This window comes from Macaca thibetana, chromosome 10 (assembly GCF_024542745.1).
Source record: "Macaca thibetana thibetana isolate TM-01 chromosome 10, ASM2454274v1, whole genome shotgun sequence".
NCBI lineage: Eukaryota > Metazoa > Chordata > Mammalia > Primates > Cercopithecidae > Macaca > Macaca thibetana.
Window position 1 is genome coordinate 34029240 of NC_065587.1, and position 25549 is coordinate 34054788.

Here is a 25549-nt window from a genome sequence, read left to right on the forward strand (position 1 = left end):
AACAGGTAGAAATAAAAGTCCTTCACCCCAACAAGGCCACGGACCCCATGTCGGACGTGTAGAAAAGGCTGGCCAAAACATGCACAATCACGTGAGAGGCATTTTTTTCCTACTTTTTTTTTTTTAAGTTTTTATTATTATTATTTTTTAGAGATATGGTCTTGCTCTGTTGCCTGGACTGGAGTGCAGTGATGTGATTATGGCTCACTGCAGCCTCAAACTTCTGGGCTCAAGCAGTTCTTCCACTTCAGCCTCCCAAAGTGCTAGGATTACAGGTATGAGCCACCAGGTCTGGCCCAGAGGGCCATCTTTTGTCTTTGGATTCAGAGCCCACCTTGAAGGTGGCAAGTCACAGATGTTTGCATAATTGATGATGATTCCTGGGGCAGCCTGAGGAAAGGACCAAAATACAGACAGTCTCACCAGGCATGACAGCAGTGATAAAGAAAAAGCCACTCCCTTTTCACCACAAAAAAGAAAATAAAAAATAGGAATGGAAGAAAGAAAATTACAGAGAGTTGTAAAGATAAATGTCAGTGCTTGCAAAGTATGGGAGTCTGGGTGTGGTGGCTCACGCCTGTAATCCCAGCACTTTTAGAGGCCGAGGTGGGCGGATCAGTTGAGATCAGAAGTTTGAGACCAGCCTGGCCAACATGGTGAAACCTTCTCTCTACTAAAAATACAAAAATTAGCCAACAGGCTAATTTTTATATTTAATTTTTAAATTAGTGGCAGGTGCCTGTAATCTCAGCTACTCAGGAGGCTGAGGCATGAGAATCACTTGAACCTGGGAGGTGCAGGCTGTGGTGAGTAGAGATGGCACCACTGCACTCCAGCCTGGGTGACAGAGTGAGACTCCTGTCTCAAAAAACCAAAAAAAGAGTGTGTGGGAGATGAGAAACAGAAAGATGGGAGGCAAGTGGCTCACGCTTGATCCCCAGGGATGTTTCAGTGTTGCACTGAAAATGAAGAGCTAGGCCGGGCGCGGTGGCTCAAGCCTGTAATCCCAGCACTTTGGGAGGCCGAGACGGGCGGATCACGAGGTCAGGAGATCGAGACCATCCTGGCTAACATGGTGAAACCCCGTCTCTACTAAAAAATACAAAAAACTAGCCGGGCGCAGTGGCGGGCGCCTGTAGTCCCAACTACTCGGGAGGCTGAGGCAGGAGAATGGCGTGAACCTGGGAGGCGGAGTTTGCAATGAGCTGAGATCCGGCCACTGCACTCCAGCCTGGGCGCAGAGCGAGACTCCGTCTCAAAAAAAAAAAAAAAAAAAAAAAAAAAAAAAAATGAAGAAAATGAAGAGCTAGGCCGGGCGCGGTGGCTCATGCCTGTAATCCCAGCACTTTGGGAGGTCAAGGTGGGTGGATCACAAGGTCAGGAGTTCAAGACCAGCCTGGCCAAGATGGTGAAACACCATCTCTACTAAAAATAGAAAAATTAGCCCGATGTGGTGGCAGGCACCTGTAATTCCAGCTACTTGGGAGGCTGAGTCAGAGAATTGCTTGAACCTGGAAGGCAGAGGTTGCAGTGAGCCGAGATTGTGCCATTGCACTCCAGCCTGAGCAACGGAGCAAGACTCCATCTAAAAAAAAAAAAAGGCCAAGCGCAGTGGCTCATGCCTGTCATCCCAGCACTTTGGGAGGCCAAGGCGGGCAGATCACCTGAGGTCAGGACTTCGAGACCAGCCTGACCAGCATGGAGAAACCTCATCTCTACTAAAAATACAAAATTAGCCGGGTGTGGTGGTGCATGCCTGTAATCCCAGCTACTTGGGAGGCTGAGGCAGGATAATTGCTTTGAACCTGGGAGGCGGAGGTTGCAGTGAGCTGAGATCGTGCCATTACACTCCAGCCTGGGCAACAAGAGCAAAACTTTGTCTCAAAAAAAAAAAAAAAAAAAAAAAAAGAAAAAAGGAAAAAAAAGAAAGTGAAGAGTTGAATGCAAACAAACAAGAAAACCTCGCCCAGGCTTATCCATGTGCTGTTGGCATTTATCATGCTCTCCAAGATTGTGGTGTGATTGCACAAGTGGAATGCTGCCCGATTCCAGGAGGCACCGTGTACACTGCTGGCATTGTAGGCTCATCTATTTATGACAAGTTTTGGCCAATGGCACACAAGAAGCCACACAGTGAATGGCTGGGCTGACTGGCCACTCCTTGCAAGGCACCGTGTATATTTGCCTCTTCTCTCTTATACCAGGTTGAAGAGACCTAAATGTCTAACAAACACCCACACACCCAAACACCCACTCTTTTCCTCCATACTTTCAATCATGCGTGCCTTCCCACAGCAGACATTTGGGTCCTTCCTCTGAACCTGGCACTATGAAGACCCTAAGGTAAACAACAGCTTTCCATCTGCTATGGGAATAGATATGAGACGAACAGTCATAGAAATCTATGAATACAAAATCACACACTGTGATACATGTGGTGGGAGAAGATAAAAGGGTATTGTGAAGAGTGGAACCGGGGCTAACTTCCTATAGGGGTGTTCCCTGAAGCCCTCCCCAGGAAGACACATGGTCAAGGAGGGGAAGGAGCTGCCCCGTAAAGGGGATTGCATGGCAATGCCTTGGAAGCGAAGGACCCCCTCACTTTTGAGGGCACAGGAAGGCCGGCCAGCGGGTCGGGAATCGGGGAGAGGGTGGAGACATGGTCCCCAGGCCAGATGAGGCTGGCCCAGCAGGCCAAGAAAAAGAACTTGCATTTTACTCACTGTGTAGTGGGTAGACTTTGAAAGGTTTTCAGCAGGAAGGAACATGAAGGGCATGCTGAAATTTGTGTTTTTAGATCTACAGAGTGGAAAATTAATGGAAAGGGGACAAAAGTAGAAGCTGCTGAAATGGGCAGCTGAGGGATGATGGGGCCTTGCATTGGTTTCAATTGTGGAGATGGAAGGAGTGGGCAGGTTGAAGGGTAAACATGGGGGACGACAGGCAGGGCCTGGTGGAGGTTTGGGGTGGGAGATGTGGAAGATATCAGCTAACTCCTCATTTTCTAGAGTGGAAATCAGGTTTCTGGCAGAAGCAACTAGGTGGATGGAGGTGCCACTCACTGGGAAGGGGAAAGTTGGAAGCAGAACAGCTTTTGTGGGGAGGGAAAGTGGAAAACTCAATATGGGCCAAGTTGAGTTTGAGATCTCAGTGTTGGCCTATTCACTGTCACCATATGAGGAGAGAGACATAAACTCACCAGCTCCTCTCTCACTGAGTATATGTTTGAGCATTTGCATCTAAATAAAAAGGACAATCAAAACAAATATTTATTGGGCAGTTTCTGGGAGTTCAGCAGGGAGAAGCAACAAGGAAGACAGTGGAACAGAGCCGTGGACAGCATGGCCCCAAGACTGCCTCCCCGCTTCCAATATTTTACTTAGTGGGTACTGGACTTCCGCATCTGTAAAATGGGCAGATCACCTCCCTCACAGAGTTGTCCTGAGGACCGCATGAGATGGTGTAGACCACGCACTTTAGTCCAGTGTCCAGCACGTGGTAAGTGCTCACTAACTGTGTGCAACTTTTGAGCAAATATTTAATGAGCGCTGCAATCTAATGGGAAGCCGGACAGGGAGCAAATAGCTTCAAGGGTTATGAGTTGCTGCAGGTCTCAGTCTTACTTTTCAGTTTGCCCCTTAGAGTCGTGAAGTCAGGAGTTCTCCCCTCCTGGGTTAGTGATGGTCTGTTGGACTCTGCTCCGGCGTAGCATCTGTGGTTTGTGTATGGCATCGTTCATTTCTCCATTCTGCTCCAACGTCACCTTAGCAGCAGCTCAACAGCCAAAACACAGGAGGAAGGCCCCTAACTGAGGCTGTGCCCTCACGTCCATGGTTTAAAGAGTGAGGTTCCCAAGGGTCGACCCCAACGCCAAACATTCTTAGCCTTTTAGAGGCAGTGATTTTCAAGTCTTTTTTTTTTTTTTTTTTTTTTTTTTTTTTTTTTTTTGAGACGGAGTCTCGCTCCATCCCCCAGGCTGGAGTGCAGTGGCGCGATCTCAGCTCACTACAAGCTCTGCCTCCCAAGTTCACGCCATTCTCCTGCCTCAGCCTCCCGAGTAGCTGGGACTACAGGCACCCGCCACAGCGCCTGGCTAATTTTTTTTTTTTTTTTTTGAGACGGAGTCTCACGCTGTTGCCCAGGCTGGAGTGCAGTGGCGCGATCTCGGCTCACTGCAAGCTCCGCCTCCCGGGTTCCCGCCATTCTCCTGCCTCAGCCTCCTGAGTAACTGGGACTACAGGCGCCCGCCACCGCGCCCGGCTAATTTTTTGTATTTTTAGTAGAGACGGGGTTTCACTGTGGTCTCAATCTCCTGACCTTGTGATCCACCCGCCTCGGCCTCCCAAAGTGCTGGGATTACAGGCTTGAGCCACCGCGCCCGGCCTGATTTTCAAGTCTTTAAGTGAACCTTTCAATATCTCCCTCCATATCATCAGCAACTGTTTCTATTGCTATTCTTGATGGTTTTTCCATTTTAGGCATTATCTGCTGGCTTCCGACTGTAGAAATGAAGATCCTCTTCCTACCCCGACCAGCACAAACACATTTTCTGACTCTCTATCATCCCAATCTATTTGTCATAATTTTTTTTTTTTTTTTTTTTTTTTTTTTTTTTTTTGAGACGGAGTCTCGCTCTGTCACCCAGGCTGGAGTGCAGTGGCCGGATCTCAGCTCACTGCAAGCTCCGCCTCCCGGGTTCACGCCATTCTCCAGCCTCAGCCTCCCGAGTAGCTGGGACTACAGGCGCCCGCCGCCTCGCCCGGCTAGTTTTTTGTATTTCTTAATAGAGACGGGGTTTCACCGTGTTAGCCAGGATGGTCTCGATCTCCTGACCTCGTGATCCGCCCGTCTCGGCCTCCCAAAGTGCTGGGATTACAGGCTTGAGCCACCGCGCCCGGCTATTTGTCATAATTTTGTGAGCTCTATATTCATTGGTTATCTTCATGTGCCTGTGTAGGCACCACTGAGTTGGACAGTTTAGGATAACTTCTGCTTTCCTGCACCATTCTCTGTATTTCGTAGAATTAACAGTTGTCATATTTTTTCTTTCATTTTGTTTTCTATGTCTTCTTCATTTATTCCAACTCTCCCTTGGTTATGTGAAACTCTTATGAATAACGAATACAATCAGACACCTCAGGTATTATGCCAATTTCATCTTGAAGAGCTTCTCTTCCTGAGGGTTTTTACCATCTCCAGCTGATCAAGGACCAATTGTTTTTAGGTCTGGTGGACAGCTCTGGACTTCAGGTCTTCCTTTATCACCAGTCTGGGAATTTCCTCTACCTTTTCTTTTGATTTATATTTACTTCTTTAATTTTTTTTTTTTTTTTTTTTTTTTTTGAGACAGAGTCTCACTGTTGCCCAGGCTGGAGTGCAATGGCATGATCTTGGCTTACTGCAACCTCCGCCTCCCGGGTTCAAGCAATTCTCATGCCTCAGCCTCCTGAGTAGCTGGGACTACAGGAGACCACTACCACATCCGACTAATTTTTGTATTTTTAGTAGAGACAGGATATCACCATATTGGCCAAGCTGGTCTCGAGCTCCTGACCTTGTGATCTGCCCACCTTGGCCTCCCAAAGTGTTGCTATTACAGGCGTGAGCCACTGCGTCCAGCCCTTTTTTTTTTTTTTTTTTTTTTTTGAGATGGAGTCTCTCTCTGTTGCCCAGGCTGGAGTGCAGTGGCATAATCTTGGCTTACTGCAACCTCCTGCCTCCCAAATTCCAACAATTCTCTTTGTCAGCCTGCCGAGTAGCTGGGAGTACAGGCGTGGGCCACCACGCCTGGCTAATTTTTGTATTTTTAGTAGAGACAGGGTTTCACCATGTTGGCCAGGCTGGTCTCGAACTCGTGACCTCAGGTGGTCCACCCGCCTTGGCCTCCCAAAGTGCTGGGATTACAGGCGTGAGCCACCACACTCACCAGAGTTTTCGTATATTGGATTTCTTGAACTGCTCATCCTTTTAAAAAATATTTCCCCTTCATTTTATTTTCTTTGTTCTTTTTTTTTTTTTTTTTTTTTTTTGAGACGGAGTCTCGCTCTGTCGCCCAGGCTGGAGTGCAGTGGCCGGATCTCAGCTCACTGCAAGCTCCGCCTCCCGGGTTTACGCCATTCTCCTGCCTCAGTCTCCCAAGTAGCTGGGACTACAGGCGCCCGCCACCTCGCCCGGCTAGTTTTTTTGTATTTTTAGTAGAGACGGGGTTTCACCATGTTAGCCAGGATGGTCTCGATCTCCTGACCTTGTGATCCGCCCGTCTCGGCCTCCCAAAGTGCTGGGATTACAGGCTTGAGCCACCGCGCCCGGCCTTCTTTGTTCTTTCACTCTACTTTCTGGGAGATATCCTTACCTGTGTCATTTAACTTTTTTTTTTTTTTTTTTTTTTTTTTTTTTTTTTTTTTTGAGACGGAGTCTCGCTCTGTCGCCCAGGCTGGAGTGCAGTGGCGCGATCTCGGCTCACTGCAAGCTCCGCCTCCCGGGTTCACGCCATTCTCCTGCCTCAGCCTCCTGAGTAGCTGGGACTACAGGCGCCCACAACCGCGCCCGGCTAATTTTTTGTATTTTTAGTAGAGACGGGGTTTCACCGTGGTCTCGATCTCCTGACCTTGTGATCCGCCCGCCTCGGCCTCCCAAAGCGCTGGGATTACAGGCGTGAGCCACCGCGCCCGGCAACTCTTTTTTTATTTTGAGACGGATTCGCGCTCTGTCACCCAGGCTGGAGTGCAGTGGCACCATCTTGGTTCTCTGCAACCTCCACCTCCTGGGTTCAAGCGATTCTTCTGCCTCAGCCTCCCAAGTAGCTGGGACTACAGGCATAAGCCATCATGCCCAGCTAATTTTTGTAGTTTTGATAGAGACGGGGTGTCACCATATTGGCCAGGTTGGTCCCAAACTCCTGACCTTGTGATCCACCCACCTCAGTCTCCAAAGTGTTGGGATTATGGACGTGAGGCACTGCGCCTGGCTACTTTTTTTTTTTTTTTGTCAGATGGAGTTTCGCTCTTGTTGCCCAGGCTGAAGTGTAATGGCCTGATCTAGGCTCACCGCAACCTCCGCCTCCTGGGTTCAAGCGATTCTCCTGCCTCAGCCTCCCAAGTAGCTGGGATTACAGGCATGCACCACCACGCCTGGCTAATTTTTGTATTTTTAGTAGAGACAGGGTTTCTCCATGTTAGTCAGGCTGGCCTCGAACTCCCGACCTCAGTCGATTAGCCCTCCTCGGCCTCCCAAAGTGCTGGGATTACAGGCGCGAGCCACTGTGCCCGGCCACCATTCAATTCTTTTGTTGTTTTTCATTTTTATTGTCTTATCGTTGTTTCCAGAATGCCTTTTTCATTCTTTTTTTTTTTTTTTTTTTTTTTTTTTTTTTGAGACGGAATCTCGCTCTGTCGCCCAGGCTGGAGTGCAGTGGCGCGATCTCGGCTCACTGCAAGCTCCGCCTCCCGGGTTCACGCCATTCTCCTGCCTCAGCCTCCCGAGTAGCTGGGACTACAGGCACCCGCCACCTCGCCCGGCTAGGTTTTTGTATTTTTAGTAGAGACGGGGTTTCATCCGGTTAGCCAGGATGGTCTCGATCTCCTGACCTCGTGATCCGCCCACCTCGGCCTCCCAAAGTGCTGGGATTACAGGCTTGAGCCACAGCGCCAGGCCATTCTTTTTTTTCTTTTCTTTTCTTTTTCTTTTTCTTTTCTTTTTTTTTTTTTTTGAGATGGAGTCTTGCTCTGTCGCCCAGGCTGGAGTGCAGTGGCAAGATCTCGGCTCACTGCAAGCTCCGCCTCCCAGGTTCACGCCATTCTCCTGCCTCAGCCTCCCAGTAATTGGGACTACAGGCGCCTGCCACCTCGCCTGGCTAATTTTTTTGCATTTTTAGTAGAGACGGGGTTTCACCATGTTAGCCAGGATGGTCTCGATCTCCTGACCTCGTGATCCGCCTGCCTCGGCCTCCCAAAGTGCTGGGATTACAGGCGTGAGCCACCTTGCCCGGCCCCAGAACATGTTTTTCATTCTTTGCCTATTCTTTTTCTATAGCATCCTGTTGTTGTTTTGTGGGTATAATATCTTCTCTTGTATTTCTAAGGCTAATAATCTTAGATAAAGTTTTCTGCTCCCTCTTACTGTTTTTCTTCTAAGATGCTCTTTCTCTGTCATAAAATAGTATTTCTCAAATGTAGTAACTCTTGGCTCTGCTTATATTTAAGAGTAGGGGGCCGGGTGCGGTGGCTCAAGCCTGTAATCCCAGCACTTTGGGAGGCCGAGACGGGCGGATCACGAGGTCAGGAGATCGAGACCATCCTGGCTAACCCAGTGAAACCCCGTCTCTACTGAAAAAAAAAAAAAAAAAAAAAAAAAACTAGCCGGGCGAGGTGGTGGGCGCCTGTAGTCCCAGCTACTCGGGAGGCTGAGGCAGGAGAATGGCGTAAACCCGGGAGGCGGAGCTTGCAGTGAGCTGAGATCTGGCCACTGCACTCCAGCCTGGGCGACCGAGTGAAACACCGTCTCAAAAAAAAAAAAAAAAAAAAAAAGAGGCCGGGCGCGGTGGCTCAAGCCTGTAATCCCAGCACTTTGGGAGGCCGAGACGGGCGGATCACGAGGTCAGGAGATCGAGACCATCCTGGCTAACACAATGAAACCCCGTCTCCACTAAAAATACAAAAAAATTAGCCGGGCGTGGTGGCGGCGCCTGTAGTCCCAGCTACTCGGGAGGCTGAGGCAGGAGAATGGCGTGAACCCGGGAGGCGGAGCTTGCAGTGAGCCGAGATCCGGCCACTGCACTCCAGCCTGGGCGACAGAGCGAGACTCCGTCTCAAAAAAAAAAAAAAAAAAAAAAAAGAGTAGGGTACTAAAGGATGTTGTAAACTCTTGGTATGTGGGTAGAGCAGGGAGGGAGGAAGCTATGTTGCCATGAGTTTTACTAGATGGTGAACTGGTACTGGTACATCCCTCTAAATATCATTAGGTCTTTCCAGTGGGTCTGGATAAAGCCCTAGAGAAGGCTTGTCCCTCTTCTGAACTGTGGATTTAGGTAGCTGATGTTTGGGAGACTAATAGGGGAGAAAGGTTTGGAAGACTCAGCGTTCAATATGCAAAATTTTTAAAAAGTCTTCATTTTTAATATGATTCCCCCATCCTTAACTAGGCCAGAAACTCTGTTTTACCTTTCCCTGAAAGCAAATCTTCACTGCTCTGCCAAAGAGGGAGTGGGAGGAATGTCTGTGGCTCTAGGTTTTTGTTAAAAAGGCTGGATTTCCAACCATTCCTCCATTTCTCCTGCTTTGGACTTACCTTCAGCTTCACTTTCACAGGCATCCAAGGTTTCTTTCCTCATTGCTGGTTTTAGATTCGTGATTTTGTTTGTTTGTTTGTTTTTTCTTTTTTTTTGTCTTCTAAATTATTAGCACTTGTTTATGTATCTTCCATCTTCCAATTTTTTTTTTTTTTTTTTTTTTTGCTATTTTCTCCTTTCTTGTTTTCTTCAACCTTGTGAATATATGCTTAATTTTTTTTTCCCATTGTCATTTTAGTGCAGGTTTTGGAGAGGAACTAAGGTTAATTCATGTGTTCAGTCTGCAATCTCTAACTGAAAATCCATCCATGCACTTGTGAATATGCCCTGACTCATAGAGCAATTAAGGGGCTCTCACTGGTACTGTTTGAATATCTTGTTCCTCAGTCCCTAGACCACAAGAAGTAACGCATTAGAGGAAGAGGATTGCTGGAATTTAGACCTACCTAGAATGGCAAGTGAACTGCATAGGAAGGGACAGAAAACTTACATAAAAAATACATACAAGCAGAGCAGTCTAAAGCCATTTAGGACATGGGCAAACAAAGCTCCACACCTCACTGGCATTGTAAATAGAGTGATAATGCAATTGCATTAGAAACTATTATAATAAATGCTCATAATAATGATCCCAAGTCCTCAAAAAAGATCAAATTATGTTTACCGCACCCTAAGAAGCCAGAAAAAATACTAGAAAGATTTATGCAAGGAAAATTACTTATGCTGGGCTGGCTACGGTGGCTTATGCCTGTAATCCCAGCACGTTGGGAGGCTGAGGCGGGCAGATCACCTGAGGTCAGGAGTTCGAGACCAGCCTGACCAATATGGAGAAACCCCATCTCTACTAAAAAAAAAAAAAAAAAAAAAAAAAAATTAGCTAGGTGTGGTGGCGCATGCCTGTAATCCCAGCTACTCAGGAGGCTGAGGCAGGAAATCCCTTGAACCCAGGAGGTGGAGGTTGTGGTGAGCCGAGATCATGCCACTGCGCTCCAGCCTGGGCAATAAGAGTGAAACTCCTTCTCAGAAAAAAAAAAAAAAAAAAAAAGAATGAAAGAAAAAAGAAAATTATTTATGCTGTGTGATTGTACGGTTTCTTTATAGTTTTAAAAATATTTTCAGCCATGCACAGTGGCTCACACCTGTAATCCCAGCACTTGGAAGCCTGAGGCAGGTGGATCATGAGGTCAGGAGTTCAAGACCAGCCTGGCCAAGATGGTGAAACCCCGTCTCTACTAAAAATACAAAAAAATTAGCCAGGCGTGGTGGCAGGTGCCTGTAATCCCAGATACTAGGGAGGCTGAGGCAGAGAATTGCTTGAACCTGGGAGGCAGAGGCTGCAGTGAGCCAAGACTGGACCACTGCACGCCAGCCTGGGCAACAGAGTGAGACTCTGTCTCAAAAAAATTTTTCACATATATTATTTCATACATGCACACACAAAAAAACTTAACTTGGAAAAGAAACTTAGTAGGAGACACATGGCATTTCTTCCTTCTTGCAGATTAAAGCTTTGAGTTTCATGGATATTAAGACATTTTCTTCAAAACCACATAGCAGTTCAATGAAAGAGCTAACTTTTCTGCTTCCTAAAAATACTTTGGTGATTCAAAACACAAGCTCCCAGCGTCTGGAAAAATCACTTATGCCTGGTAACGTCTATTCCTGGGCTCCACCTTTGCTAATTGTGCCTTCCTCCAGGGATCTGCTTCCTTGTGCCCGGTGGCTCCCCTACTACTTCAAAAACCTTCCGTTTCCTTGCTGCCAGGGAAAGCAGTGTGGTGGAACCCACCTGGGCCTGCAAGGCCATGCTATGCTTGTTACTAGCTGTGTGACCTTGGGCAAGTTACCTAACTGCCAGGTGCTTCAGGGTACTCCTCTCTCAAGGGGGGACTGCAATAGTCCCTACCTGATAAGATTGCTGTAAGGATTAAATGCATATATATATATATATATATATGCACACACACCCATATATATATATACACACACTCATTTATAGGTATGTATTGCTGTAAGGATTAAATGTTTGTGTGTGTGCATATATATATAGACACACATACATATATAATTATTTATTTATTTATTTATTTTGAGACAGAGTTTCGCTCTGTTGCCCACGCTGGAGTGCAATGGCACGATCTCGGCTCACCACAACCTCCGCCTCCCGGGTTGAAGCGGTTCTCCTGCCTCAGCCTCCCAAGTAGCTGGGATTACAGGCATGCACCCCCATGCCTGGCTTATTTTGTATTTTTAGTAGGGACGGGGTTTCTCCATGTGGGTCAGGCTGGTCGCAAACTCCTGACCTCAGGTGATCCACCTGCCTCGGCCTCCCAAAGTGCTGGGATTACAGGAGTGAGCCACCACGCCCGGCCACATATATAATTCTTAATATGCCTTAGCAATTATTATTTCCATTTTCTTAACTCTGGGGGTCAAAGAATCTTATTTACCTTATATAACAATCATATATGCAGCACTTTAAACCATTGGCAACTCTGCTATACTCTGTTATAGGTTGTGCATAGCATATAATTCGTGATATTGGTGGGAAGAAAGGGATGTTTAAATGAAAATACCTCTCAAATGTTTGTGTAGCCGTAGATGATCTTTAATTCTGAAAACGTCTCCTATCTCCAATTCTGAGGTCATAATCCACCTGTCTCTTCAGGCATCTTTCTGTTGAGGTTTAGTTTTGTAGTCCCTAAAAGATGCCTTTGTCCTCTTTTTCCGCCCTGCAGATTTTCAGGTTCTGAACACAAGCCCAGTTTCTGCTTCTGATGATCATTTTCTTTTTTTCTTTTTTGAGACGGAGTCCTGCTCTGTTGCCCAGGCTGGAGTGCAGTGGCCGGATCTCAGCTCACTGCAAGCTCCGTCTCCCGGATTTACGCCATTCTCCTGCCTCAGCCTCCCGAGTAGCTGGGACTACAGGCGCCTGCCACCGCGCCTGGCTAGTTGTTTTTTTTTTTGGTATTTTTTAGTAGAGACGGGGTTTCACCGTGTTAGCCAGGATGGTCTCGATCTCCTGACCTCGTGATCAGCCCGTCTCGGCCTCCCAAAGTGCTGGGATTACAGGCTTGAGCCACCACGCCCGGCCCTGATGATCATTTTCAATACAGCGTAAAAAACAGAGCCCTGTTCCACATTTTTACGGCCTCTGCACTTGGCAAAATATTCTTCCCGAATGGCCTCACGTGTGCTCCCTGTCGTCACACCTTTTCAGCTAGGCAACGCTCAGAGTCACACCTGAGTGGAGGCCAAAGCCCCTTTGGAGGCAACTCCAGCTACAAAAAGTCCTGTTTGGAGCTGGTTTTAGTCACAGAGGGCCAAGAAATGAGTTCTGAATGAGGTGCCCTTGCACCTCTGCAGAGCCTGCTGCCGGCCTCCGGGATCTAACTGGGCTCTGATTCACCGTTCCCAACCCCACATCCAGGTAAGTGTGCCCAGCTCGTGTCTGTGCTTCCACCTCAAGATCTGAGTCTCCACTCCCCAGAACCCAGCAGGTTCCACCTGACAAGGACCTGCAGTCCTCAGCCAGCTGCCACACCCTTGCCAAGGCGTGACTTGGAGTCCTTCAGCCACCTTCGCAGATGTGAAAATTAGCTCCTACTTTTAGCCAAAGCGTTTTGAAAGAAAAGCTTGATCTTTAGCTTTGACCTGGTATTTAAAAAAACCGTTCAAGAGGAACATCACACACTGGGGCCTGTTGGGGGCTGGGGGGTTGGGGGAGGGTAAGCATTAGGAGAAATACCTAATGTAAATGATGAGTTCATGGGTGCAGCAAACCAACATGGCACATGTATACCTAGGTATCAAACCTGCATGTTGTGCACAGGTACCCTAGAACTTAAAGTATTAAAAAAAAAACCAAAAAAACCCTTCACGTGATTTGCTTTCAGAATTGGTGGTTTGCCCTTTGTGCAGCACTGAAATCAATCTTGTTTCTCCTTATTACTTGTGGTACATTCTACTTCCTCTGACTTTCAAAAAATTAGTGTTAAACTTTTTTTGAGACAAAGTCTCACTCTGTCATCCAGGCTGGAGTGCAGTGGTGCAATCTCAGCTCACTGCAACCTCCGCCTCCCGGGTTCAAGCAATTCTCCTGCCTCGGCCTCCTGAGTAGCTGGGATTACAGGTGCACGCCACCACACCTAATTTTTGTATTTTAGTAGAGGCTGGTCTCGAACTCCTTATGTTGTGATCCACCCGCCTCAGCCTCCCAAAGTGCTGGGATTACAGGCATGCACCACTGAGCCCGGCCTAGTCTTGAACTCTTGATGAGGGAATCCTTGACCCCTCTGTGTTTTTACTTTCGGATTTCTTCCTGTTTATTAGATGAATGACCCTGGTACTTTTTGGAGAAAATGACAAAAAGGAGCACCAAGGCTCCAGATGTATGGGAGCTGCAGAACTGAAAGTGCTGTGGGCTTTGGAGGGTATATTTGGGGTCTGGGGGTAGATCTGAGTGGGACTGGGGAGGAGTAGGGTGCAATCGAGTCTTTAGACCATGCGTGTATCACGGAAGTCCCTGGTGTAGCCTCCCATGTCTGCATTTCTAATTGGCCTGGATGACGTATCCCAATAGTTACTTCTAAGAATAGTCACGGCTAATATTTATCAAGAGCTTACTATGTGGCAGGTACTTTGCATGTGTTCTTCCTTTAATTCTCACAATGGACCCTCTGACAATATTATCCACATTTTCAAATGAGGAAACTGAAGTATAGAGAGTTGAAACAACTTGGTCAAGGCCCCACTGCTAGAGTGCTAAGGCTAGGTACAAAGCAAGGTCTGATTCTGACCATCCTGGGCACAGGAGCCTTGTCTGCTCCACTTGTCCCTCGGAGCGTTGCTCTTGCTGGTCCTTTTCACGACCCAGCTCTTGTCTCCCACGTACTACCCCCTCTACTGTCCTGTCACATCCCTGATTCCCCCACTAAAACATGTATTTTATGATAGCTACTTTTTATCCTCTGTCTAGTGGGTTGCCCGACAGTCCACAATCACATTTTGAAGAAGGAGAACTTCCCAGAGTTCAGGAACAGATTTTGGAGTGCCTCTTGCAGTGCTTGTTTCTAAAACTAATATGTTGTGGACCTTTCAAAGACACAGCACACACAAACACACACACACACCCTCCTTCTAACACAAACCCACATGGCACTGGGCATGGTGGCTCACGCCTGTAATCCCAGCACTTTGGGAGGCCGAGGTGGGCGGATCACCTGAGGTCAGCCTGGCCAACATGGTGAAACCCTATTTCTATTAAAAATACAAAAAAATCAGTGGGGCATGGTGGCACACACCTGCAATCCCAGCTACTCAGGACGCTGAGGCAGGAGAATTGCTTGAATCCGGGAGGCGGAGGTTGCAGTAAACTGAGATTGCGCCATTGCACTCCAGCTTGGGCAACAAGAGTGAAACTCTGTCTACAAAAAAAAAAAAAAAAACCACATGCACCTAAACTGAAACACACACGAACACACAAACACCCGCATGAGCATGCACACAAGTCCCCCACATCAAACTCAAATGCACACAGCAAGCATGCATGTAAACCACACACTTGCCACTCCGGCTGCCTCAGCGCTGCAGAGCCCCTCTCCCCTGCCTGTCCTCGGATCCCGGGTGCACACTGGAGGGAAGTAAAACCTATCCAGACAGGAAGTGAAGCAGTTGGTGAGCTTTTCTGGTGCTCTGCACAGATGCTGGGGCACTAAGCAAACAGCCGTCAGTTTCTGGAGCTGTTCTGAGGTAACTGGGGTCCTTTGGGAGCTCTGGGCTGATGAGGTTCAGGAGGTAGCTGGGAAGTCTGGGATTTGGGCTTGGTTCACCTGCGCCTTTCCCTGTCCCCATCTGAGATGGGTCTGAGACTCTCAGTGGAGGAGTAACAGGCTTTCTCCCCAGCAGGCTTTTGAAAATGGGCCCAAGGGCGTTTTCTCAGGACCACAGATGCATGTGGCCTCCACTCTGTCACCCAGGCTAGAGTGCAGGGACACGGTCTCGGTTCACTGCAACTTCTGCCTCTTGAGTTCAAGCGATCCTTGTGTCTCAGCCTCCCTAATAGCTGTGATTATAGGCGTGTGCCACCACGCCCGGCTAATTCTTCTATTTTTAGTAGAGACGGGGTTTCACCATGTTGGCCAGGCTGGTCTTGAACTACTGACCTCAGGTGATCCGCCCACCTCAGCCTCCCAAAGTGTTGGGATTATAGGCATAAGCCACCACGCCCAGCCTCCCTTCTTCTTAGTCTGGAAGCAAACTACTTTGTGAAGTTTTCATGCCTCCTCTTTTAAAAGTAAAAGAAAGGCTGGCCAGCATGGTGAAACCCCGTCTCTACCAAAAATACAAAAATTAGCCAGGTGTGGTGGCGGGCGCCTGTAATCCTAGCTACTCAGGAGGCTGAAGCAGGAGAATCGTTTGAACCCACAAGGCAGAGGTTGCAGTGAGCTGAGATCCTGCCATTGCACTCCAGCCTGGGCAACAGAGCAAGACTCCATCTCCCAAAAAAAAAAAAAAAAAAAGAAAGAAAAAGGAGAAATTTGTGGAGGAGAGAAGATAGATGAAGTAGATATAGCAATAAATTGTGAACAGGGATTGTTTTTTCTAGTATTCAACCAGGTGGGTCTTGACCAGCATTAGATAAATTTCTGTCAGGCAACCTGGAAAAGTTCACAGTTGCTGGGACACAAATGCTTTTGGGGTCCTTCTTGGAGAGGATGGAGTTGAAGATTTGGGAGCTTGATGGCCTTTGTTATGTGTCACCAGGGAGACAGGGACAAGGGGCAGGGCTGTCGATGGAGAATGCTGCATGGGGTAGGTTGGATGGTGACGTAGAAGTCACCATGCTCCTGCCCTAGAGATTTCAGTAGCAGGCAAACGCTGTGGTCAAAAAAGAGAGTCAAGGACTTAATGAAGTTAAAGGTATTCTTCTGAAGTCCAGCACTCTGATTTTGGGGGTACAGCTTCTACCATAACTGCATATTGCTGATCCTAGTTCATTCTTAAAATTTTCTTTGCTATCTGATATACTATAGAATAACTGAGCTGGAGGCCGGGCGCGGTGGCTCAAGCCTGTAATCCCAGCACTTTGGGAGGCCGAGACGGGCGGATCATGAGGTCAGGAGATCGAGACCATCCTGGCTAACACGGCGAAACCCCGTCTCTACTGAAAACACAAAAAATTAGCCGGGCGTGGTGGCGGCGCCTGTAGTCCCAGCTACTCAGGAGGCTGAGGCAGGAGAATGGCGGGAACCTGGGAGGCAGAGCTTGCAGTGAGCTGAGATCCGGCCACTGCACTCCAGCCTGGGCGACAGAGCGAGACTCCGCCTCAAAAAAAAAAAAAAAAAAAAAAATTTCAACAAAAACAATAACAGTTATGATATCATGGGTTTCATGTGCTAATAAATGTTTTAAAATTGCATATCTGTCAAAATAACCCCTATCCATTTGTGAGCCACCTAAGATTGTATCTTGTGCCACTGATAATATGCACATTGCACTTTGAAAACTACTGATCTTGTCCAAGTTACCTTTTTTGTAGGCGAGGACACTGAGATCCGGAGACATTAGTGATTTGCCCAAGGTTGCACAGTTAGACTGACACTAATTTGAGGCTGTTCCTGAGGTCTCCTAATTTATAGTCTTGACATGTTCCAGTATGCTGTATCATACTTTCAAGTGTATAGAAACAATTCTTTTTTTTTTTTACGTTTATTTATTTATTTATTTTTTATTATTATTATACTTTAAGTTATAGGGCACATGTGCATAACGTGCAGGTTTCTTACATATGTATACTTGTGCCATGTTGGTGTGCTGCACCCATCAACTTGTAAGTACCCATCAACTCGTCATTTACATCAGTTATAACTCCCAATGCAATCCCTCCCCCAGCCCCCCTCCCCATGATAGGCTCCGGTGTGTGATGTTCCCCTTCCCGAGACCAAGTGATCTCATTGTTCAGCTCCCACCTATGAGTGAGAACATGCAGTGTTTGGTTTTCTGTTCTTGTGATAGTTTGCAAAGAATGATGGTTTCCGCCAGGCGCGGTGGCTCAAGCCTGTAATCCCAGCACTTTGGGAGGCCCAGACGGGCGGATCACGAGGTCAGGAGATCGAGACCATCCTGGCTAACAGGGTGAAACCCCGTCTCTACTAAAAAATACAAAAAACTAGCCGGGCAAGGTGGCGGGCGTCTGTAGTCCCAGCTACTCGGGAGGCTGAGGCAGGAGAATGGCGTAAACCCGGGAGGCGGAGCTTGCAGTGAGCTGAGATCCGGCCACTGCACTCCAGCCTGGGCGACAGAGCGAGACTCCGTCTCAAAAAAAAAAAAAAAAAAAAAAAAAAGAATGATGATTTCCAGCTGCATCCATGTCCCTACAAAGGACACAAACTCATCCTTTTTTATGGCTGCATAGTATTCCATGGTGTATATGTGCCACATTTTCTTAATCCAGTCTGTCACTGATGGACATTTGGGTTGATTCCAAGTCTTTGCTATTGTGAATAGTGCCGCAATAAACATACGTGTGCATGTGTCTTTATAGCAGCATGATTTATAATCCTTTGGGTATATACCCAGTAATGGGATGGCTGGGTCATATGGTACATCTAGTTCTAGATCCTTGAGGAATCGCCATACTGTTTTCCATAATGGTTGAACTAGTTTACAATCCCACCAACAGTGTAAAAGTGTTCCTATTTCTCCACATCCTCTCCAGCACCTGTTGTTTCCTGACTTTTTAATGATCGCCATTTTAACTGGTGTGAGATGGTATCTCATTGTGGTTTTGATTTGCATTTCTCTGATGGCCAGTGATGATGAGCATTTTTTCATGTGTCTGTTGGCTGTATGAATGTCTTCTTTTGAGAAATGTCTGTTCATATCCTTTGCCCACTTTTTGATGGGGTTGTTTGTTTTTTTTCTTGTAAATTTGTTTGAGTTCTTTGTAGGTTCTGGATATTAGCCCTTTGTCAGATGAGTAGATTGCAAAAATTTTCTCCCATTCTGTAGGTTGCCTGTTCACTCTGATGGTAGTTTCTTTTGCTGTGCAGAAGCTCTTTAGTTTAATTAGATCCCATTTGTCAATTTTGGCTTTTGCTGCCATTGCTTTTGGTGTTTTAGACATGAAGTCTTTGCCCATGCCTATGTCCTGAATGGTACTACCTAGGTTTTCTTCTAGGGTTTTTATGGTATTAGGTCTAACATTTAAGTCTCTAATCCATCTTGAATTAATTTTCGTATAAGGAGTAAGGAAAAAAAGAGCCCGTATCTCCAAGACAATCCTAAGTCAAAAGAACAAAGCTGGAGGCATCACGCTACCAGACTTCAAACTATACTACAAGGCTACAGTAACCAAAACAGCATGGTACTGGTACCAAAACAGAGATATAGACCAATGGAACAGAACAGAATCCTCAGAAATAATACCACACATCTACAGCCATCTGATCTTCGACAAACCTGAGAGAAACAAGAAATGGGGAAAGGATTCCCTATTTAATAAATGGTGCTGGGAAAATTGGCTAGCCATAAGTAGAAAGCCGAAACTGGATCCTTTCCTTACTCCTTATAGAAACAATTCTTTTATTTTCATTTAAAAAATTTTATTTAAGTATTTATTTTCGAGACAGAGTCTTGCTCTGTTGCCCAGGCTGGAGTGCAATGGTGCAGTCTAGGCTCACTGAAACCTCCACCTCCCAGGTTCAGGACCTTCTCATGCCTCAGCCTCATGAGTAGCTGGGACTACAGGTTCAATCTACCACGCCTAGCTGATTTTTGTATTTTGGTTTTGCTATGTTGCCCAGGCTGGTATCGAACTCCTGGGCACCAGTGATCTGCCCACTTCAGCCTCCCATAGTGCTGTGATTATAGGTGTAAGCCACTGCCCCTTCTTAAACGTAATTCAAATAGATAACCCAGGTAAAGGAGCAGCATAGAGCCTTTTGTAGGGAGACGCTGAATACATTTCCTTCCTTCAGTCCCTGCTCTTTGCCGCCCTGCACTGGCTGCTCTCTGGAAGTTTTGATAATCCTTTTTTTTTTTTTTTTTTTTTTTTTTTTTTGAGACGGGGTCTCGCTCTGTCGCCCAGGCTGGAGTGCAGTGGCCGGATCTCAGCTCACTGCAAGCTCCACCTCCTGGGTTTACGCCATTCTCCTGCCTCAGCCTCCCGAGTAGCTGGGACTACAGGCGCCCGCCACCTTGCCCGGCTAGTTTTTTGTATTTTTTAGTAGAGACAGGGTTTCACCCTGTTAGCCAGGATGGTCTTGATCTCCTGACCTCGTGATCCACCCGTCTCAGCCTCCCAAAGTGCTGGGATTACAGGCTTGAGCCACCACGCCCGGCCCTGATAATCCTTTCTAATGCTAATGCTCTGAAATACCAAGATGCTGTACCTTGGTGTGGCCACTGAATGACTGACTGTGCTGTGCAAGGTACTCAATAGAGACTGTCGGTTCTGGGGCAATTTCTTGTATTCTTTATTTGCTTATTTCCTTCACCTGTTATTATTATTATTTTTTTCCTTCTGAAATGTCTGTTATTTGGGTGTTGGATTTCCTCAACCAATAATCATCTCATTTTCTTTTCTCCTATTTTGCTTTATTTTTAAAAATATTTTCTTTAACTTCATTTTTAATGTTGCTAGTAAATTTTTAAACATTTGGCTTTCCTATTTTTAATTTCTGAAAGTTCTTTCTAATTCTCTATTTTTTTTTATCACCTCCTATTCCTGTTTTACACACACAATGTTTTATGTGTTTAAGGATGTTAATTACAGTTCTTTCAGATTTTTCTTTTAGTTCCCGTGTTGCTTTATTTCCTCTCGGTTCCTTATCTCTGTGCATTTTCTTTTGGTTTCTTTCTCAGGTTGAAGCCTTTCTTCAAATGTCTTATGCTCTTGTGCTCTCTGGTTATATTTGTTATTTATTTATTTATTTATTTTAACTTTAATCAATTTTATATGAGTCTCTCTGTCTCTCTCTATATATATTTTGTTTGTTTGTTTGTTTTGTTTTGTTTTGTTTTGAGATGGAGTCTCACTCTGTTGCCAGGCTGGAGCACAGTGGCGCAATCCTGGCTCACTGCAACCTCTGCCTCCTGGGTTCAAGCAAGTCTCCTGCCTCAGCCTCCCGAGTAGCTGGGATTACAGGCACACGCCACTATGCCTGGCTAGTTTTTGTGTTTTTAGTAGAGACAGGGTTTCTCCATGTTGGCCAGGCTGGTCTTGAACTCCTGACCTCGTGATCCACCTGCCTCGGCCTCCCAAAGTGCTGGGATTGCAGGCATGAGCCACCATGCCCGGTCTTAGTTACTTTGAAATATACATAATATTGTCACTAAGTATAGTCACCCTAGTCTACTACAAAACATTCGAAGTCATTTCTTCTATCTAACTGTAGGTTTTTGTTTTTTTTTTTCCTGGGAGTGGGGCAGATAGGTCTCACTCTGTCACCCAGGCAGGAGTGCAATAGCACCACCACCGCTTACTGCAGCCTTGACCTCCCAGACTCAAGCGATCCTCCCACCTCAGCCTGCTGAGTAGCTGGGAGTACAGGTGTGCACCACCACACATGGATAATTTTTATTATTATTATTTTATTTATTTATTTATTTATTTTGAGATGAAGTCTCGCCTTTTCACCCAGGTTGGAGTACAGTGGTGTGATCTCAGCTCACTGCAACCTCTGCCTCCCGAGTTCAAGCGATTCTCCTGCCTCAGCCTCCTGAGTTGCTGGGATTACAGGTTCACGCCACTATGCCTGGCTAATTTTTGTATTTTTAGTAGAGACGGGGTTTCATCATGTTGGTCAGGCTGGTCTTAAACTCCTGACCTCGTGATCTGCCTGCCTTGGCCTCCCAAAGTGCTGGGATTACAGGTGTGAGCCACTGCGCCCGGCCGATAATTTTTAAAGTTTTTGTAGAGATGGGGTCTTGCTTCATTGCCCAGGCCAGTCTTCAACTTCTAGGCTCAAGTGATCCTCCTGCCTCGGCCTCTTGAAGTTCCTGTCTATTTGTACCCATAACCAACTTCTCTTCATCCCCTGCATCTACCTCAACCCTTCATAGTCTCCGGTGTCTATCTTTCGATTCTCTATGTCTATGGGATCAACTTTCTTAGCTCTCACATATGAGTGGGAACATACGGTGTTTGTCCTTCTGTGTCTGGCTTATTTCATTTAACATTATGTCTTCTAGTTCCATGCATGTTGGTGGAAATGACGTGATTTCATTTTTAACGGCTGAGTAGTATTCCATTGTGTATATATGCCACATTTTCTTTCTTTTTTTAAAAAACTGGCTTTTGCTTTATTGTGTAATTTACAGGGGAGAATCCCAAATTCCACACTTGGTTTTTCTCTTCTGCCTTCGTTATTCTTTCAATATGTATGTCAACAGAGATCGTTTCTCCCAATAGCATATGCAGTTTGATCCTCAACCAGGACACACAGGCCCTACAAAATTCCAACCCTCCAAGACGGATGCCTGGGCCCTCCCATTTGACCGCACCCATGTCTGTTTGTACGGGGGCTCTGCCCTGGTCCTGTCACCCCTGAGGCGTCCTTAGGGTACGAATGCCAAACAGGCTCCGTGTGATGTGTCAGCTCTGAATAAATACAAGAGGCCGCTAGGAGCCCCCAGCTGAGGATTGAGAGACAGGCTGTATCTGGGCTCCATTTCAAAGAATGCTGTGATCCATTAGCAATGTCTGCCATGGGAATACCCATTAGAAGTACCTGGAAGGAGGGTTTTGAGGAATGGGCTCAGAAAGGAACAAGGTGTGTCCGTTCCATTCTTGCCTTAGGTGGCTGTTCTGCCACCCAGGCTGTGCTGTCTCAGTGGCCAGGTGGCTGAGGAGGAAGTCTGAAGGCCACAGAGTTGCAAGTGGCTTCCCTGGGGCCTGCAGGAACAGCATAGGCCCCAAGCTAGAGGAAGCTTGGAGGGGCACCCACAATGGGTCCTGTGGGGCTCTGCATACTGCAGGCCACCCTGGCATTAGCTCCTTATCCTCTGGAGTCCATCTCATGCAGGAGAAGACAGCTGGCTGGCCTCAGAGCGTTAGAGGCAACTCAGGGAGAAAAACATTTTTACATGGTACGGACACAGAAATGGGCTTTACCTCCAGATAAACTTAGAAACTTTCCATCCGAACTAAAAGGGTGTATCTTCTATATGTTGCCAAGAAACCTAAACTGAGTACAAGGACAATTTTACTTTAATCAAGTTCCAGAATGAGGGTACTCAGCTTCGAAAAGTAGTTTGTAGCAGAAGATGCGAGGGTGTGTGTGAAGCCATGTTTCTAGAATATACCAAAGGAAAACACACACAACCCCTGCGTGGCCTTTTGCCAGCCCTCGATGCTGCTCTCTACTGGGGGCAGGCGGCTACTTCGTCCAGCTGACTCAGGAATGTAATGCTCCGTGAGTGTGTCCAGGTGTCTGTTGGCGTTTTGGATTCTTTCTCTTTTCTTTTCTCTTTCTTTCTTTTCTTTTTTTTTTTTCTTTCTTTCTTTCTTTCTTTCTTTCTTTCTTTCTTTCTTTCTTTCTTTCTTTCTTTCTTTCTTTCTTTTTTTTTCTTTCTTTTCTTTCTTTCTTTTCTTTCTCCCTCTCTTTCTCTCTTTCTCTCTTCCTTCCTTCCTTCCTTCCTTCCTTCCTTCCTTCCTTCCTTCCTTCCTTCCTTCTTTCTTTTTTTGAGACGGAGTTTCGCTCTTGTTGCTCAGGCTGGAGTGCAATGGAACAATCTTGGCTCACTGCAATCTCTGCCTCCTGGATTCAAGTGATTCTCCTGCCTCAGCCTCCTGAGTAGCTGGAATTACAGGCACACGCCACCACGCCCAGCTAAATTTTTGCATTTTTAGTAGAGACGGGGTTTCACCATGTTGGCCAGACTGGTCTTGAACTCCTGACCCCAGGTGATCTGCCTGCCTTGGCCTCCTGAAGTGCTGGGATTACAGATGTGAGCAACCGCGCTTGGCCTGGATGCTTTCTTGAGGATCCTTTCTGTTGCCGCTTCTCCTGCATTTTCTCAAAGGCCACCCGGGCCAGGGTCCGCTTGTCCAGGCCGTGCCGCTTCTCCTCCTCGTTCTTTGTGCTCATTCCCATTGCTTCCAGGAGTTTTGCTTTGTCTTTGTCCTGCTTTTTCTTCTTCCGCTTGGTCACTCTGAGCTCTGCAACGCCTTTTGGCTTTAGGAGTCCTTTTTGGACCAGCTCGTAGGCCTCCATGACACTCCCCGGTGCTTTGGCAGATGGACTTGCCACGTTTTCTTTATCCATTGTCTGTTGGTGGACACTTGAGTTATTTCCATATCTTTGCTATTGTGAATAGTGCTGCAATAAACCTCCGAGTACAGGTATCCCTTTGACATACTGATTTCCTTTCCTTTGGATAGATACCCAGTAATGGGATTGCTGGATGTTATGGTAGTTCTTTTTTTTTTTTTTTTTTTTTTGAGACAGAGTCTTGCTCTGTCCAGCCCAGGCTAAAGTACAGTGGCGTGATTTCAGCTTACTGCAACCTCTGCCTCCCAGGTTCAAGCAATTCTCCTGCCTCAGCCTCCCAAGTAGCTGGGACTACAGGTGCCGGCCACCATGCATGGCTAATTTTTTTGTATTTTTAGTAGAGACGGGGTTTCACCTTGTTGGTCAGGCTGGTCTCGAACTCCCGACCTTGGGTGATCCACCCACCTCAGCCTTCCAAAGTGCTGGGATTACAGGTGTGAGCCACCATGCCCGGCTGATCGTGTGGTAGTTCTATTTTTAGTTTTTCGAGAAATATCCATACTGTCTTCCATAGTGGCTGTACTAGTTTACGCTCCCACCAGTGGTGTATAGGACCTCCTTTTCTCTACATCCTCACCAGCATCTGTTATTTTTTGTCTTTTAAGTAATAGTCATTTTTCGAGATGGGTTGAGATGATCTCATTGTAGTTTTGATTTGCATTTCCCCAATGATTAGAAAAATGTTGGCTGGGCCTGGTGGCTCAGACCTGTAATCCCTTAATGTCAGGAGGTGGAGGCAGGAGGATCGCTTGAACCCAGGAGTTTGAGACCAGCTCCAGCAGCATAGTGAGAGCCTGTCTCTACAGAAAAGAAAAAAAAATTAGCTGGGTGTAGCGGTACCACACTTAGGAGGCCAGGGTAGGAGGATTCCTTGAAACCGGGGGGTCGTGGCTGCTGTGAGCTGTGAACGCCAACCAGGTGGACTCACGCTACTGCACTCCAGCCTGGGCAACAGAGTAAGAACCTGTCTCCAGGAAAAAAAAAAAAAAGAAAGCAAAGCAGAGAAAAAAGTGGGGGCATTTATGCATAGACCTATTGGCCATTTTGTATGTCTTTGGCCATTTTTTTTTTTTTTTTTTTTTTTTTTTTTGAGACGGAGTCTCGCTCTGTCGCCCAGCCCAGGCTGGAGTGCAGTGGCGCGATCTCGGCTCACTGCCAGCTCCGCCTCCCGGGTTCACGCCATTCTCCTGCCTCAGCCTCCCGAGTAGCTGGGACCACAGGCGCCCACAACCGCGCCCGGCTAATTTTTTGTAATTTTTAGTAGAGACGGGGTTTCACCGTGGTCTCGATCTCCTGACCTTGTGATCCGCCCGCCTCGGCCTCCCAAAGTGCTGGGATTACAGGCGTGAGCCACCGCGCCCAGCCGTCTTTGGCCATTTTTTAAGTGAGATAATTTGTTCTTTTCTTGTTGAGTTGTTTGATTTCCTTGTATAGTCTGGATATTAGCTCCCCATCAGATAACTAATTTTTAAATATTTTCTCCTATTCAAGAGATTGGCTGGGCATGGTGGCTCACGCCTGTAATCCCAGCACTTTGGGAGGCCGAGGCAGGTGGATCACCTGAGGTCAGGAGTTCAAGACCAGCCTGCCCAACATGGCGAAACTCCGTCTCTACTAAAAATACAAAAAAATTAGCTGGGCCTGGTGGCACATGCCTGTAGTCCCAGCTACTTGGGAGGCTCAGGCAGAAGAATTGCTTGGACCCAGGAGACGGAGGTTGCAGTGAGCCAAGAAAAGGCTGGGCACGGTGGCTCACATCAGTAATGACAGTACTTTAGGAGTCTGAGGCTACTCAGGAGGCTGAGGCAGGAGAATCACTTGAACCTGGGAGGGGGAGGTTATGGTGAGCCGAGATCACACCACTGTACTCCAGCCTGGGTGACAAGTGTGAAACTCTGTCCCCCCACAAAAAAGGAAAAGAAAAGAAAAGAAAAGAAAAGAAAAAGATAGGTTGTCTCTTCATTCTGTTAATTGTTTCTTTGCTATT

General features: G+C 46.8%; 2 protein-coding genes across 3 annotated transcripts in view; one reads left to right on the forward strand and one right to left on the reverse strand.

The window, feature by feature from the left end:
* Window positions 1–9640: 9640 nt before the first annotated feature.
* On the reverse strand, window positions 9641–23771 carry LOC126964082 (protein FAM32A-like). Its single transcript, XM_050806920.1, has 2 exons — window positions 23254–23771; window positions 9641–9676 (listed from the first exon to the last, which is right to left on the reverse strand). The coding sequence occupies exons 1-2, from the start codon at window positions 23554–23556 to the stop codon at window positions 9641–9643; spliced, it is 339 nt and encodes a 112-aa protein (XP_050662877.1). The 5' UTR covers window positions 23557–23771.
* The window catches only part of ADA2 (adenosine deaminase 2), a 48984-nt gene continuing 38166 nt past the window's right edge, over window positions 14732–25549 (forward strand). The window contains exon 1 of one of the 2 annotated variants that reach the window (XM_050746170.1): window positions 14732–15037. The gene's annotated coding sequence lies outside the window, so the exon portion shown is untranslated. The remainder of the gene's footprint in view (window positions 15038–25549) is intronic. The other variant, XM_050746171.1, reaches the window with a different exon arrangement.

What these genes read in the sequence shown, in the direction of transcription:
- LOC126964082 (XM_050806920.1), bottom strand. Translation starts at nt 23,556, where the DNA reads ATGGATAAAGAAAACGTGGCAAGTCCATCTGCCAAAGCACCGGGGAGT. An exon ending in CAAGAAAGCATCCAGGCCAA is followed by an intron (nt 9,677 to 23,253) that starts GCGCGGTTGCTC and finishes CTTGTGGTCTAG; the next exon opens with GGACTGAGGAACAAGATATT.